The 16,700-nt window shown below is 41.2% G+C and overlaps 1 protein-coding gene across 1 annotated transcript in view; it reads right to left on the bottom strand.

Moving 5' to 3' along the window:
- LOC109913508 (claudin-4-like) overlaps window positions 1–10,576 on the bottom strand; it is a 12,034-nt gene extending 1,458 nt beyond the window's left edge. Inside the window, exons 1-2 of the mRNA XM_020513031.2 lie at window positions 10,460–10,576; window positions 2,379–2,511 (exon numbers count right to left, since the gene is read on the bottom strand). Of these exons, the coding sequence (XP_020368620.2) occupies window positions 2,379–2,511; window positions 10,460–10,576 (250 nt within the window). The remainder of the gene's footprint in view (window positions 1–2,378; window positions 2,512–10,459) is intronic.
- Between the last annotated feature and the right edge of the window lie 6,124 nt (window positions 10,577–16,700).

Raw genomic sequence — 16,700 nt, 5'->3', positions numbered from 1 at the left:
CGCTGTACCCGGTGTGGCTTCCTCTACATCGGGGAAACCAAGCGGAGGCTTGGGCACCACTTTGCAGAACACCTATGCTCGGTTCGCAATAAACAACTGCACCTCCCAGTCGCGAACCATTTCAACTCCCCCTCCCATTCCTCAGATGACATGTCCATCCTGGGCCTCAGGCAGTGCCACAACGATGCCACCTGAAGGTTGCAGGAACAGCAACTCATATTCCGCTTGGGAACCCTGCAGCCCAATGGTATCAATGTGGATTTCACAAGCTTCAAAATCTCCCCTCCCCCTACCGCATCCCAAAACCAGCCCAGCTCATCCCCGCCTCCCTAACCTGTTCATCCTCCCACCCATCCCCTCCTCCCACCTCAAGCCGCACCCCCATTTCCTACTGACTAACCTCATCCCGCCTCCTTGACCTGTCCATCCTCCCTGGACTGACCTATCTCCTCCATACCTCCCCACCTACACTCACCTTTACTGGCTCCATCCCCGCCTCTTTGACCTGTCTGTTTCCTCTCCACCTATCTTCTCCTCTATCCATCTTCTATGCGCCTCTCCCTCTCTCCCTACTTATTTCAGAACCCCCATCCCCTCCCCCATTTCTGATGAAGGGTCTAGGCCCGAAACGTCAGCCTTCCTGCTCCTATGATGCTGCTTGGCCTGCTGTGTTCATCCAGCTCTACACCTTGCTGTCTCTATATATCATCCAGGCTAAGTTCCCAGACACACCCCATGAAGCGAAGAGAAGCACCAATATCAACAAGAAAAAATAACCTCAGCTCCAAAGAAATGCAAAATTTGACAGGGCTATCAGCAGTCTTAATTCATACTTTAATGTTCATTATATGATGGTTTGTGTATATGTGCTCTTGTTGGGGGCATGCTTGACACTATAATTGTAATTGGCTGACACCATCACTGCCAAAGACATAGGAACTCCAAATAACATCAAAAGAACATTGAGATAATTTAGGAACAGCATTGAATGAGAAAAGGTAGTTTGCTTATTGAACTAGCTCCCTCCACAAACCATATTGTCATTTACCCTATTATTGATCTCACTCAACACACACAACTGCTCAGAGATACAACTGCCTTTATATGAATTTGCAAAGAGTGGTATTCTGTGATTTTTAACTGATGTATCAAGAAACCTATCTGTAATTCTGCTAGTATTTTATAGCGAGGCATTAAACTGTTTAAAGTGGTTATGATCATACACTCAGAAATTTTCAACCAAACCTGTTCCCCCACAGACAACCAAGTCATGTTAAGCGATTTGTTGGAGTGATTTTTTTAAACTATGGCTTGTGTGCAAGGGGTTGGATCAAGAATGACTCATGCATAGTGTTGGTGGGGCAGCACCTCACATCCCTCTACTTTGTTTCTTACTGCATCTATGAACATATTCTGCAAAACATCAAAATGCAGTTATGTTTGAGTTGCTTTGTTTTGGCTTTTGTGTTTCTGGTTATTCTAATAGCTGTATCCTACTTCTCTAGGTTACAAAGACATTGATTCTCTGATATCGAGATCAAATTTATATTGTGCCAGATAATGACCAGTTTATTTCCGTTACAAATATTAGACAATTACTTTATGGATTTTCCTATCTTTAAAAGATTTTGCCTTGGGTTTAGACTGTTAAAAAACTTAGACAGCAAGAGAACTAGTGAATGGCAGCTAACAGTTTAGCTAAATTAGCTAACTTCTCATGTATCAAAATAATTAATAGTTCATAATTACAATTTGAATAGTTAATATAAAAGTAATTTTCTCTCATTATATGCGACAATCTTCTAGATAGCTCTCTTTAAAGGTTCCATGGGCTCTGATACAAAACAACGATTAGGACAGTGTGAACTTGCAAGATTGTTTGTCGAGTTCATACTAATCTTCATGTCAAGTGCATATTTGAACAAATCACACAAGATGATTGTATTCAAATTGAAGTATTTACTCGTCCTTCTGGCAATGATCTGGCAGCAACCAATAAATTGTAACAAATCAATCAAGTTAAGATAATCAATGAAGTTGCTTTTGACTCCTTTACGGGCAGTTAAAGAGTAACAGAAGGTAATATCACTTAAATCTTACACAAGATTATTTCACTTTAGTTAGTATTACATGCAGTGTTGAATAAAGTTTATTCCAATAAATCATCAGCTGCAAAATTGGCTGCAAAATAATTCTGAATTGACCTCTTTCAACTCAATTCTCACATTCCTACGTTCAACCCTCTAATCCTATCTGTATCCCATCTTTTACAATCTAAGCTTCCCCCTCCACATAATTGGCAAATGCTTTGACTTCATAATCTTACGGTGTCCATAGAGTCAATCACCAAAAAAAACTTTGACTGCTTCCTTTCCTACCGTGTCCTTGTTTCATCCTGTAGTCCCAATAATTTAACTTGTCAATCAAAAATATCAGGAACCTTGCAACTGCATTGTTGAATTCCTCCACTTCTGGCTCTACACTCACAAAGACCTTTTTGTTGACATTGATCTGTTAAACCAAATAGGCAGCTGTATTTTTGGTGCATTTAACTATCATTGTTTGCCCTTTCCACCATTCTCCCTGGTACAGTTCCCATCTTTGCTTCCTCAAATCTAAGAATAATAAATTCAGATTATGTTCTGTACTAACATGATGGGGGAGAAAGAGAATTAATCGTAGGAGATGTTCTGGCCACATATAGATAGATGGGGATGAAATTAACATCATGGATTATGTAAAAAGTTACATTACACAGAATGGTTTAATTTGTCAAGTGTTGCAAGTAGGTCTAGAAAAGATAAAGCACTATGCACACTGTCACATCAATTATTCTTTGCGACTGAGTATAAGGCTACTTGGAAGATGGAACCTAGACCGAGGAATTCAAAAAAGGAATTATTAAAGAAATGGCTAATAGCTGAGTTATAACAACATGCTGAAGGACTTCAGAGAAGAAAAGGAAGTTAGAGATAATGCAATGATTGATTAATTATCTGAACACACAAGCTCGGCCTTAGTGACAAAGAAGTCCATAAGCTTAATTGTAAGACTTGGAGGGAACATAGAAATAAAAGTGGTTGGAAGGGGTGAGGGTGTGAGTGGTGAGAGAAATGAGATGGCCTTGTCTATGATCAAAAAGATAGAAGTAAAGAGGCCATATAAGTGTGTGGTTATGAATTTAGACTGGAAATTTTAAAGATTGACAGTAAAAAATATGTTGAGATGATGGTTGAAATCATTAAGGATCGGGGTCAAATGGAGCAGAAGTTGATGGAAGAAAGTGTAGGAAAAAAAGCACACAGTGAGAAATACTGATAAATGAAAACAATGTTTCTCTGGCTGTTTAGGCAGAATAGGCAACAATAGGCATACCCAGTTTAGAAGACTTTAGTAAGATTCATGTAACTCCCATGTGTTAAGCTAAAGTTTTGCTAAAGTCTTGGTGTCATTGTAATCATTCACAATAAAGTTCTTCTTGTTTGTCAATGGACATTCTGGAGGGAAAAAAAGAGGTCAGAGGAGGGTGGGTTAGTAGGATGAGAAAGAAGTTGGCATGATTAAATTCCAACAGGTAGCAAGAGAAGAAATAGAATGTACCAACGCTTCTAATGAGGAACAATGATGGTCTCTTTGGAGAAAGGCAGTAGTATGGCAGAGATCAACAGAGAACTTAACCAATGGCGATTCAAGCATTAAACAAATGAAAAAGGCAGAGAAACAGTCAAGGATTGATGGTGGGAGATTTGGGGATGGGTAAAGATAGATGGGAAGTTTCAACATGAAAATGGCATGACATAGTAATAAGGAGGGAATGAGGAAAGATCAAAGGTTGATGACAACTAACATAAGTTAGAATTGATGGACTCTGCACCTGGAATGCACTCACAAATGAACATAGAAGAAAGACAAGTTCCGTAGACATAGCAAGCATTAGAATAGTAATGTCCTGGTCTTAAATGGAGGAGTAGAAACAGATGCAGAGATCTTAGAAGGTTGTAGAAATTGGGGAGGTTACAAAGATAGGGAGATACTGAGTATGTGCTGATGGTAAAAATAGAATAGAACAAAGACAGTGAAACATATTGGAGGACCATCCACAGATCCAAGGGTGTGGCAGAAAAACAGTCCATGTGTAGATTACAGGAAGCAGGTTCCCATGACAGCTGCATACTGAGGTGTATTCCCATCCCAAGCATCAAATCATAATGTTAGCTATCACCAGAGGTACGGGTACAAACATCTGACAAAACCAACACATGTAGTCATCGAAAAAAATAACAGATGTAGTTAAAGTCATGTTATTATCAATGCATTTTCTTGCACCAAGTGGCCTATTGTCCTCAAACATCTAAAATATAAAATTCTTACACTCACCTTTAAATTTTAAACTTTACATGGCATTATTCTACCTGCCATCATGTTAACTTTCAGTCTTCTATCATATCTGAATTTTCCCTTTGCTACTGGCATTCTGCGTTTCCCATCCTTCCTTCATGCTGCCATTTGCCTTCAGTTTGGATGCCTGGAATTCCATCCCTTGGCCTCACTAACTCTCTCCTTCCTTTTTGAAAAGCCATCTCAAAATTGATGTATTAAAACAAGATTTTAGACACTACTTTTCATCTCTACAAACTTTGTGTATTTGTTTTTCAAATATCTGTCTGCAAAGAATCTTATGATGTAACTTTGAGCTTGCATAATAAATTTCAGGTATTTGTATGATTGTGCAGTCCTCATTGTTGAATGATGAAACCTCCATAAACAAGGCATTGTGGTTGGGCAGCTTTGTTTCTTGCTCAAGCATTAGTTCCTGTTGACTGTGACTACGGATTATTTGTATTGGGCAATACCAGGTTCCTAAGAGTTTGTGCATTCCATGAGTTTGTTGGGATAAATTATTGGTTGGATTGATTAGCTATACCATGCATCTGAATTTCCATGATACACTGTCCATAGAGAGGCTTCCTTCATCAACTGAAGTAGAAAAGTTACCTCTCTTGGTTTTTGTTTGTCCCCTAATCAGTTGTTTTCTTTAACACTGAGTCTGCTGGTTCTAATTTTCAAGTTGAATGTTAATGATTTACAGCACTCCATGGCCACTCTGAATCTAATCAGCACCAGATCTGAGTCTCCGAACAGTGTACTCAATACAAAGCGACCATACTGCTGATGAGATACAGATCATTTCTTAATATTTACCAGTGTGAGGTCATACACATTCAATCCTTGAAGTTCTTCCATTCAAAGCTGAAATGCCATCTTCATGTCAATGTCAGCCATGCTGCCAACCAAGATAAAAAGCAATATTTCAGTGACACAACTGAACAGGTATCATTGGTATTCTAAAATAGATTGCAGAAACAAAATATAACATATTTTTATAAAATATGCTATCTGCATTACTACACTTTATAGTAAGTGAAAGCAGAAATTGCTAACTGGTTTGAGGCAAGCATCATTTTGAAGAAATAAAACAAAGAATTGCAGAAGCTGGAGATCTGAAATTGCTTGTGAAACTCAGCTGTGGGAAGAAAGCTCTTCATCTGCTGTGTGGCTGCTAGATCTGCTGAGTTTCTCCAGCAATTTCTGTCATTGTGAAGAAACCTAATAATGAAGCGAAGCAGTCTGTTTTCATTGATTACAAGAGAGACCCAGGTTCGATTCCATCCTTCAGTGACTCTCTGTGTGGAGTTTGCACATTCTCTCCATATCTGCATGAGTTTCAGCCAGGCACTCTGGTTTCCTCCCACAGTCCAAAGATGTGCAGCACTAAATGGGCAGCACGATGGCTCAGTGGTTAGCATTACTGTCTCACAGCACCAGAGACCTGGGTTTGATTCCAACCTCAGACGACTGTCTGTATGGAGTTTGCACATTCTCCCCGTGTCTTCCTGGGCTTCCTCCAGGTGCTCTAGTTTCCTCCCACAGTCCAAAGATGTGTAAGCTAAGTGGATTGGCCATGCTAAATTGCCCATAGTGTCCAGGGATGTGTAAGTTAGGTGCATTAGCAATGGGAAATGCAGGGTTATAAGTATAGGCAAAGGGGATGGGTCTGGGTGGGATTCTCTTCAGAGGATCGGTGTGGTTGTGTTAGGCCAAATGGCCTGTTTCCACACTGTAGCGATTCTATGTGCAGGTTAGGTGGATTTGCCATGCTAAATTACTTCATAGAGTCCAGGGATGTGCAGGCTAGGTAGATTATCCATGGTAAATATGGATTATGGGGACAGGGTGGGGGGCTGTGTCAGGAGGAACTTTTTCAGACAGAGAGTGATGAATCGGTGGAACTCATTGCTGCAGCAGGCTGTGGAAGCCAAGTCATTGAGTGATTGGAAGACAGAGATAGATAAGTTCTTGACTGGTAAGAGGATCAAAGAGAAGGCAGGAGAATGGGATTGAGAAACATATCAGCCATGATTGAATGGCGGAGCAGTCTTGATGGGCCGAATGGCTCAATTGTGCTCCTACATCTTATGGTGTTATGGTCCATCAAATATATAATTAGCTTTCTTTTGAAACCTGGAATCCAACTCCAACACTCTCCCAGTCAGTGCATTTCAAATCATAACAAATAAAGTCTCTTATTATCTCACTCCTTTGCTGACAATCTTAAAATTGTGACCCCTCGTTACTGACATACTGACAGTAATTTTATAATTTTGAATAACTCAATAAGGTCACCTCTTAATCTTAATGGTATCATTCTAATAAATTTCCTTCGCACTTCCTCCAGGGTTTTAACATCCTTCCTTAAATGAGGTGCCCAGAACTGAACACAATACTCCAAATGTTGCCTGACTAAAGATTTGTAGAGGTGAAGCATCACTTCCTTGCTTTTATATTTGATGTCTCTATTTATAAAATGAGGATCCCATGAACCTTCTTAACAACTGTTTCAACTTCCCTGGCCACCTTCAGGGAATTATGTACGTGGACCCGAGATCCCTCTAATCCTCTCCTCGAAGTTGTACCATTGAGCATGCATTGTCTCTCCATGTTTCTTTTACCAAAATTCATTATGCCATTTTCTCTGCATTGAAATTCATCTGCCAGGTGTCTGCTCATTTGGCCAACCTGTCAATGTCCCTCTGAAGTTGCTCAGCATCATCCTCATAATTCACTATTCTCCCTAGCTTAGGATCATCTTTAAATTTAGGCATTTTGTCCGCAACACCCATCTCCAAATCATTTATATAAATCAGAAAGAGCAAGGGTCCCTGGGGAACACCACTTACAATTCATCTCCAATCTGAAAACTGCCTATCTATATCTACACACGGTTTCCTACTTTTAGCCAACTTTTAATACATGCTGCCAAGTACCCATCAATCCCAAACATTTCCAATTTGCTAACCAACCTGCCATGTAACACCATATCAAATTCATCGGAAAGTCCAAATATACAACATCCATAGCACTACCCTCATCCACTGTTTGTGTCACCTTGTGATAGAACTCAATCAAATGTGTCAGGCGTGACCTGCCCTTGACAAAGCCATTTTCACGCTGTTGACATCAAGCTGACAGGTCTGTATTTTCCTGGGTTATCCTTTGTCCTGTTCTTAAGCAATTGTGTCCCATTTGCAGTTCTCCTTTATGGGGAGATATGGCATTGTGGTATTATCATTAGACAATTAATCCAGAAACCCAGCTAAGGTTCTGGGGATCTGGGTTCAAATCCTGCCAAGGCAAATGATGAAATTTGAATTTGATAAAGGATCTTGAATTAAGATTCTAATGATGACCATGATTGATTGTTGGGAAAAAAAACCCAACAGGTTCAATAATGTCCTTTAGGGAAGAAAACTGTCATTCTTACCTGGTCTAGGATACATGTGACTCCAGACCCACAGCAATGTGGTTGACTCTTAAACAGCCCTCTGGGAAATAAATGCTGGTCTGGCCAGCAATACCCTCATCCCATAAATGAATTTTTAAAAAAAAGTTCCCTAGGACACTTCTGTGTTCAAAGAGGCTTGGAATTATTTTATGATGGTGGTATAGAGAATATTCTAAAGAGTGTAAGCATTCAACTACAGTACTGTTTGACCCCACTACAGATCTGAAAAGGTTCCAATGTTGCCTGTCATAGCTGATTTCATTCATTGTATTGTCACAGAAAGAGACGATCATATTAACAATTTTCTTCATCTACTAAACTGGACCACTTCTGCTCATTGGTTGAATCATTTAGTGAGAACAATGAATGCAACACATAGGGATCTCCCTTTTTCACAGCAGTTCTGAACAGCTGTTGCACTGGAAGATCATGTCAATTGTAGATCTATCAGTTTTGAAATCATGCTGCAATTCAGAGGTGTTTAGCCAGGACCTGCAGTCTGGCAATGGCTCCGTGGGCAATTACTTTTCCCTTAATGCTCAACAAGGAGATGCCTTGATAATTATTGCAATAATTTTGGTTGTTGTTGTTCTTATATAAGGACACAATCTTTACAACATGCCTATTTCAGCAGTGCCCCCTTCTTCCAACAAACACAATAAGTTTATACAGGTGGCTTATACAGTTGTGTATGGTTTATACAGTAGCTTCCCATGCTTTTCAAACAGCATGACTTTAGCACTTTGTGCTTTGACCAAGATATGCAAGGCAATAATTTGCTAAACCCCTCCACCATGGGTTTGATATTCAACTCTGCCATGGCAGATAGATTTTCTAAGGTGTCTACATCCACCAAGGTGACAGTATGCTTCCTAGAGCAACTCAATATTCACCTATCTCTCTAAATGAAGTGCTTTGTCTTAACCTTGGAGTCATAGAGATGAACAGCATGGAAACAGACCCTTCAGTCCAACTTGGACATTTGGCCTCAGAAATTCGGGTAAACATCCTCTACTTCGGGATACACAATAACGCAAAGTTGCAGAGCAGAGGCTGATAGTCAAGTTCAGTACGGCCTCAACCGGGATCGTGGGTTCATGTCGCACTACAGGTGACCCCACCAGTCTATACACTCGCTCACACACACACACCTAACAACACTGGTAAAACCTTTAGTTCTCTCAGGACTGGATTTCGGGGATTTACATATACATATTAATCAATTAAAATCTTCTAACTGATTTAAGATTTAACAGCATCTTAGGTTTGTTTAGTACATCTTCATCAATGGTGTGAACCTTTGATCTTTTACTTATAAATTCTGTGTCTGATACTACCTCTCTCACTAATGCCTGAAGAAGGACTGAGGCTCCAAAAGCTTGTGTTTTCAAATAAAGCTGTTGGACTGTAACCTGGTGTCATGTGATTTCTGACTTTCTTCAATCTGTGATACATGTGATGGAATAGGTGAAGGTTAATCATAAGCTTATTGTTCAGACGCACTTCCTCAGATCGCTAGTTACGCTATGAAGTCAAGCATTATTACTGTAATCAGATATTGTGGGATTTGTTTAGATGAATTTATATACCTTAAACCAGAGCTTTTCATGGAATGATGGACTAACTTAATAGTAAACTAGACCAGCGCCTCAGTAAAAGAAACTCAGGCTATATCCTTCTAGCACACCATCCTTCTACTTCCCTATTCCTGGGATAAATTTTCAGGCTGCATCCCAAATTGGGAAGAGGAGAATCATAAAAATACCAGCGCTAGCTAGTTAACCAGGCTGCTGGAAGTATAGGATAGGGCATCTAATTTCCTCCCAATTGAGGCAGATTAAAAAATTATTCACAGAGAGCTGATTTGAGGGACCAGGGGCCTGCAGGCTTCAGGAGGTATCTGGTGAAGATTTGCTGAAAGAGGATAGGCTCAGAGGAAAGAGCCGGTCATAGCCTCCCTTAAGTATATCCCAACCTCATAAAAGGCAAAGGTTGTCTCAATATTTGGTAAGAAGATACACTTGGCACCGAGTGCTAAGACTTTGGTTGAGGTTGATATGTCTCCAACATCATGGGGCAGAAAAGCAGAAGGTAAACCTGCTAACTGCAACTGGGCAGCGACCCTGTTCTTTGTGAAGACTGCAGTAAGCTATGAGGGCATGGCTGTCAGATTTCAGGTCAAGTTATGATAAGGACAACATCCTCTGCAAGAAGTGCAGAACCCCGAACAGCAGAAGAGCATGGGAGAGCAAGGAGAGTCAGGAAGGGAATCAAGGGCATACCCTTAGAATAGAATAGAATATCCGTTATGGTCACGTGCGCTCAAGTGCAGAAGTCAGGAGTAAAGTGAAAAGTTTTACAATATCACCTATTATGGTGGCATCTTAGGTACAAGTACCTAGGAACAAATCTTAGATACAAAAGAGGAATAAAGAAGAAAAGTAGTTGCATTGCTTTACAGTGTTTAAAGAATAAGTTAGAAATAAGACATAGTTAAAGGATTGATATTAATGTCCAATAAAAAAAATTTCAAATAAACATTACATTGCAGTAACTGAGCGCAGGGGCTTCCACACGTGGTCTGAGCCCCCGCAGCAGGCCCCCAGTTCAACAAACATTCATGCTCTGCCCCCAGCTTCCAGTCCGCTCCGCACCGGCTCTCAGCTGCTGAAAGGTAGGTTTTCTCCAGGACTGCTTCCCCTTGAGGGCATTCGCCCGGGACTGCTTCCCCATGTGGGTTACTGCTCCAGGACTGCTTCCCCGTGCTGGTTACTGCTCCAGGACTGCTTCCCCGTGCTGGTTACTGCTCCAGGACTGCTTCCCTGTGCTGGTTACTGCTCCAGGATTGCTTCCCTGTGCTGGTTACTGCTCCAAGACTGCTTCCCTGTGCTGTTTACTGCTCCAGGATTGCTTCCCTAAGCTGGTTACTGCTCCAAGACTGCTTCCCTGTGCTGGTTACTGCTCCAGGATTGCTTCCCTAAACTGGTTACTGCTCCAGGATTGCTTCCCTAAGCTGGTTACTGCTCCAGGATTTACCTCTGGGGCTCACCAGCTCCTCCACTTGAGGGGAAGAAAAGAAGAGAGAAAAACAGAAAAAGAAAAACTTAAGGCAGAGCAGTGGTGCTCTGGCTGGAGCGTCTTACTCTGCCACCATCTTACCAAAAAATCCCTTGTTCTGATACCTACAGCCAAAGATGGGGTTCCTTAAGATAACCAACATCCAGTGACACAGGAGACTATGATTCTCCAGTTAGATGTTCACAGACACTAAAATCACAAAAGTCAGTTCAAAGATGTGTTGTCTTGCCATGTGCAGGCATGAATGATGGTGGACAATTAAACAACGAACTAGAGGAGAAGGCTTCACAAATATCCCAATCCCCAATGATATAATAGTGTAGGACGTCAATGCAAAAGATAAGGCTAAAGCTTCTGCAACCATCATCAACCAAAAATAATAGGTGAATGATCCATCTTGGTCTCGTTCCTGAAGTCCCCAACAACACAGGTATCAGTTTTCAATTAATTTGTTACAATTAATGTCATGTAAATAAATGGCTGAAGGCACTGGATACAGCCAAAGTTATGGGCTCTGACAACATTCTGGCTGTACCACTGAATACATTTGCTTCATGACTGGCTGCTGTAACAGCCAAGATGTTCCAGTACAGTTAGCAATTACTGTCTTATGGGAAATTGCGCAGATATATTCTGTCCACAAAAAGCAGGACAAATCGATGCCAAACAATTAACAGTCCATCAGTCTGCTCTCAATAATCAGCGAGGATATTTTCAGTCATACCCTATCAAGCAACACTTGATACCCTGAAGACCAGGGTTTTGCTCATTTTGGGTTCTGCTGGGCCAATCAGCTCCTGATCTAAATACAGCCTTGATCAAAACATCACACAAGAGCTAAATTCAAGAGAAATGGTGAAAGTGATTACCCTTATCAAGGCAGCAGTTGACTAAGTGGGGCATCAAGGATTCAGCAGAGACCAATCATCTCAGCCCTGGGAGTTTGCTGCAGAATTCCTCATGTTAGTGGCTTAAGGTCCAACCATCTTCAGTAGACATTAGTGCATCTCGCACGCTGCCCTGCACTGCATCACCTATTGCCTTTCTTCCAGACCTGGAAAGTGCAACTATTTAATGACAGGCGTGGCCTCACAGGGATAGGGGCCACTAAATTTCACCACCATTAGCGCATTCCCCTCGGTGTAGGGCATCAACAACAGCATCCATGTGGCCATGAACACATGCATCAACTATTTAGTTAGACTGATCAACAGACAGGGCTCCATTCACTCAGCATTCCACTAATCTGCAACAGTGAGTTCCTTCCATGGTGTGCTGAAATTCTATAATTGCTATGAATCCTTCATCTGGCATTGTTTTAGGCCTGCCCAGATCTTCACTCTAACCCCAAAGTATAAGCCTGGATCGCAAAAGAGACAATCACTGATTCTCTGTCAGAGGCTTAGTCTGAGGCAGAGAGGTAATATGCACAGTGCTACCTTCATCAGTGGTCTTGTGGTGAGTGAATGGCCCCTGCTTCTTTTTGGCAACAGGCCATCAACCTGAAACATCAATTGTTTCTCTCTCCACAGAAAATGTCTGACCTGCTGAGTATATTGAGCATGAGATAGTAGGAACTGCCGATGCTGGAGAATCTGAGACAAGGTGTAGAGCTGGATGAACACAACAGGCCAAGCAGCATCAGAGGAGCAGGAAAGCTGACGTTTTGGGTCTAGACCCTTCTTCAGAAATATATTGAGCATTTTGTGTTTTTATTTCAGATTTCCAGCATCTACAGTAATTTGCTTTTGCTAAAACTGATGTTCTCATCAAGACAGCAGAACACGCATTTCACTGTGCCATCTTTTCTGTGTTCTAATCCCCTTTAGCCCAGTGTCAGATTGCTGGGTGTTATCCTGGGTTGAAAAATAACATTTGTATTTCAAAGTTTCCCTTAACGTTTTTTTTTAGCTTGTTTGTTTTCTAATTCTGTAATGAGTCACTCCTGGGTGGCAGCTACAAAGGAATAAGTAACAATTTAACAGTGAGTTGGAGCCTGATGAAACTCAGACTGAAAACTGGTTTGACAAGTTTGTGGCTGATGATCCATACCAAACAGCAGAGAGCGAGTGTGACAATAACACTAACAGCATTTAAACAGAAAGAACTTCTTGGACCAAATTCTACGGTCAATGATTTATTTTTCGACTGCTGTTAGGCAGACAATATGTAGGCCTGGATCTTTGCTTTCCGAAGCTGTGACCACGAGTTGGGAAGTCTCCCAGCTCGCCACAGCCTCCTCAAGAGAAACTCGCCTGTAAGACGCGATCTTCATTCCAGCACTGGGTGGGGGATTAGTTAGGCCTGCCACCCAGGCTACAAATCGGGGAAAGGCCAGGGGTGCGAGACTAGCTCAATGCAAATAAACTGACACCCGAATGGCCTCTTCTGTGTTGTACAGAGACAGCGAAAGGAGGGTGGGGGGAGTACTAGAAAAGGGAAGATCTGTTCTAGGGTGGAAGGCAGGAGTGAATCAGTGAAATGTTGGTGCATGAAAAAGCAGACAGTAATGAAACAAAAGAGAGAAAAATGTCCGCAGGAGGTGTAAATGGGCATGACTGAATGGGAGAAATAAATCCTGTGATTGATTCGCCCTCCTGCTGTGCAGTCACCAGACTGGTTGATCAAGGCCTGAGGGAAGTGTGAAAATTGTTGATAGTTTGAGAACTTGTTCCAACTCAGCACACACATGCAGCTGTAAAATAAAAAAAAATGCAAAGCTGCAGATGCTGGAGATACACAGATGAAAAGTGCTGGAGAAATTCTGCAAGTTGTGTTGGACTCAAAATGTTAACACATGTGCTGCCTGACCTGCTGAGTTTCAACACCACTTTCTGTTTGTATTTCCGATGTAAGCACTTTGCTGTAACATTTCAGGTGTGAATCTTATCATTCTTTCAAAGAGCTATATTCAATGTTAATCATTTTTGCACTGTTCAGAGGTGTGGAATTGTGGAATAGCGTCAGTTTAATCTGAAGATTGCAAAACGTAAGAAGAAATTTCCATGGTGAGCACAACTCGAGTCTGAGCCAAAACAGAAATTGCTGGAGAAACTCAGCAGATCTACCAGCATCTGTGGAGAGAAAGCATAGTTAATGTATCGAGTCCAGTGATCCTTCTTCAGAACTGTAGTCACTGGACTCAAAATATTAACTCTGCTTTCACTCCACAGATGCTGCCAGATTCCCTCACAGGAATGTTGGATCAACCATAATTCTATTGAATGGCAGAGCAGGCTCAAGCGGTCGAATGGCCTACTCCAGTTCTTATTTCTTAAGATCTTATGGTCTAAGGAAAACATAAAGGGCATGGACAAATGCTCTAATTCCACCTGATTCACAAGAGTGCCAGAGAAAAATTATTCATTTAAACTTCACTTGGTATCTTTTGGCCACTTCATGTGATTTAGCTCTGATTTAGCTTTCAGACTTGATCCCCTGCAGACCTCTTGGATCCAGTAATTAAAATGCCAATGTGGCACTGATGATGACATGAGACCAAACCTTCTATTGTTAGGGTGGGCAGCTATGGTGAAAGGTATTGGGAATTCTCCTCAAATAGTTTCACTTTACTAATACCTTTCCCACTTGGGCAGGAGATATAAAATCTACAACAACAGCATTCTAATGTGGCGTTTGGTTCTCATCAGAGATCCAGCAGTTCTTTGACTAAAATGAAAGCAAAATACTGCAGATGCTGAAAATCTGAATAACAACTGAAAATGCTGGATATACTCAGGAGATGAGGCAGCTCTATTGAAGAGAGAAACAGAGTTAGCATTTCATGTCAATAACCCTTCATCAGAACTGGACAGAGTACAGATGTAATGGGTTTAAAGCAAGCACAGTTGCAGCAAAGAAGTGAAGCCAAGTAAAAAATAAAAGGGAAGGTCTTTGATTGGAAGGAAGACAAGTAAAATGAAATAAGATTTATTGTTATTATACTGAAAATTATTCATGTATCTATTTCAAAGTCAGTACTAAGGGATATTTGAACATTTACCAACATTTAGATTATTAGAACAAGAACAGAACTGGTTCCTGAAACATGAGTACTACAGTTCATGGCTGCACCAAAGTAAATATTTTGAAGTATTAAATATTGGGAAAACTAAATCTATTGTTTTCCATCCCTGCAGCAAATTCTGTTCTTTAGGCCTTCAGTTGCCCAGGACCAAACTCTAGAATTTCCTTTCTACACCTATCCACTCTGCATTCCTCCTTTAACGTACTTCTTAAAACCCACCTCTTCTACAAAGTTATTTATTATCTAACCTAGCATGTATTTTGTGTATTTTAACATCATACCATGTTTTATATTGTTTATGTGGAATGCCTTAGTATAATTCATTATGTTAAAGGTACCAAGTAAATATGTCATTGACTGACCATGACAACAGCTGGGAAAGTTACATTTAACTTGAGACCTTTAGGTGGGCAATTATGCTCAATTAATGTCCCTGCCTATCAGCTTTCCATTATCACCGGCATTAACCCGCAAGTTTCACAGGTGGGGGTAGTGGGTGAGGGATATTTAAGGGATTGGCAGAGGATATTTCATATAGGTCTGTCAGGAGGCATATTCCTCTTCAAAGACTCTCAGCGCCTGATTGAGGGACCTGGCTTTAGGAGGTAAGGGCTGACAATGAACGAGCCCCTGTTCTTGCTGTCTGCTTCACTATATCTCTCCTCATGACCCCCTCCCTGCCGTCACTCGCCTGTGCCCAGGTCCCTCCATGAACTAAAGCCTCAGGTAGGTGTCATACCAGTAGCTATCACAATGTGCCCTCTGATTGGCTAGTAATTCATAGTAGGTAGGTCTTTCAACCACAGGATCCTGATTCTAGGGAATGGCCCACTTCTGGCCTGGTAGCACATGTTTCCAAGCTGTATTCCCTGAAAAGATATGATACTCAGACAGGGGTCAACAATGCCAGACATCAACTTAGGGGAGGCAATGGCCTAGTGGTATTATCATGGGACTATTCATCCCAGGTAATATCCTGGGGACCTGGGTTCAAATCCCACCATGGCAGATGGTGGAATTCGAATTCAATAAATATCTGGAATTAAGAATCTAATGATGACCATGAATCCATTGCCAATTGTCGGAAAAACCTATCTGGTTCACTACTGTCCTTTAGGGAAGGAAACTGCTATCTTTACCTGGTCTGGCCTACATGTGACTCCCGATCCACAGCAATGTGGTTGACTCTGAACTGCCTTCTGGGCAATTAGGAATAGGCCGTAAATGCTGCCTGGCCAGCGACACCCTCATCCCATGAATGAATAAAGAAAAAAAATATATTAACAGCAGTGCAGTATAGAGGGGCAGAATTGATATTGAATCATTGTTACAACCAATCCCTGAGTGAGGTTCCCCCAATTGTCACAGTTTCAGACTAGATATTCCAAATTGTTCAGCTTTTGACATGAGCACAGATCAACTGAGTCCTCTTCTTTATTCACTTGCCTTCTCAGTTGGTCGCTGAAAGGTTAATTTTCATAAAATGATCCCTTGTGCATTCCATCCTCCCGGACCAAACTAAATGTTGTTTTAAAAAGAGCTGGTTTAATAGGTTCTCTTGAGTTAACAAAAGGGTAAGCTTATCAGTTACTAAGCGCAAGAAGAAGTAATAACACAATGCAGTTACACAAAGATTAAGAATAGGAGGTGAGCTCCAAAAAATACAAAAGTTTAAAAGTGAAGATTATACAGATTTGTCACTAGGTCATTCGCGAAGTGTGGATTGTCAAATGTTACAGACGTTATAGCGGA

This window comes from Rhincodon typus, chromosome 26 (assembly GCF_021869965.1).
Source record: "Rhincodon typus isolate 14 chromosome 26, sRhiTyp1.1, whole genome shotgun sequence".
In the NCBI taxonomy this organism is placed as follows: domain Eukaryota; kingdom Metazoa; phylum Chordata; class Chondrichthyes; order Orectolobiformes; family Rhincodontidae; genus Rhincodon; species Rhincodon typus.
Note: the sequence above shows the minus strand (reverse complement) of the source record. Positions and strands in the feature narration are given on the sequence as shown.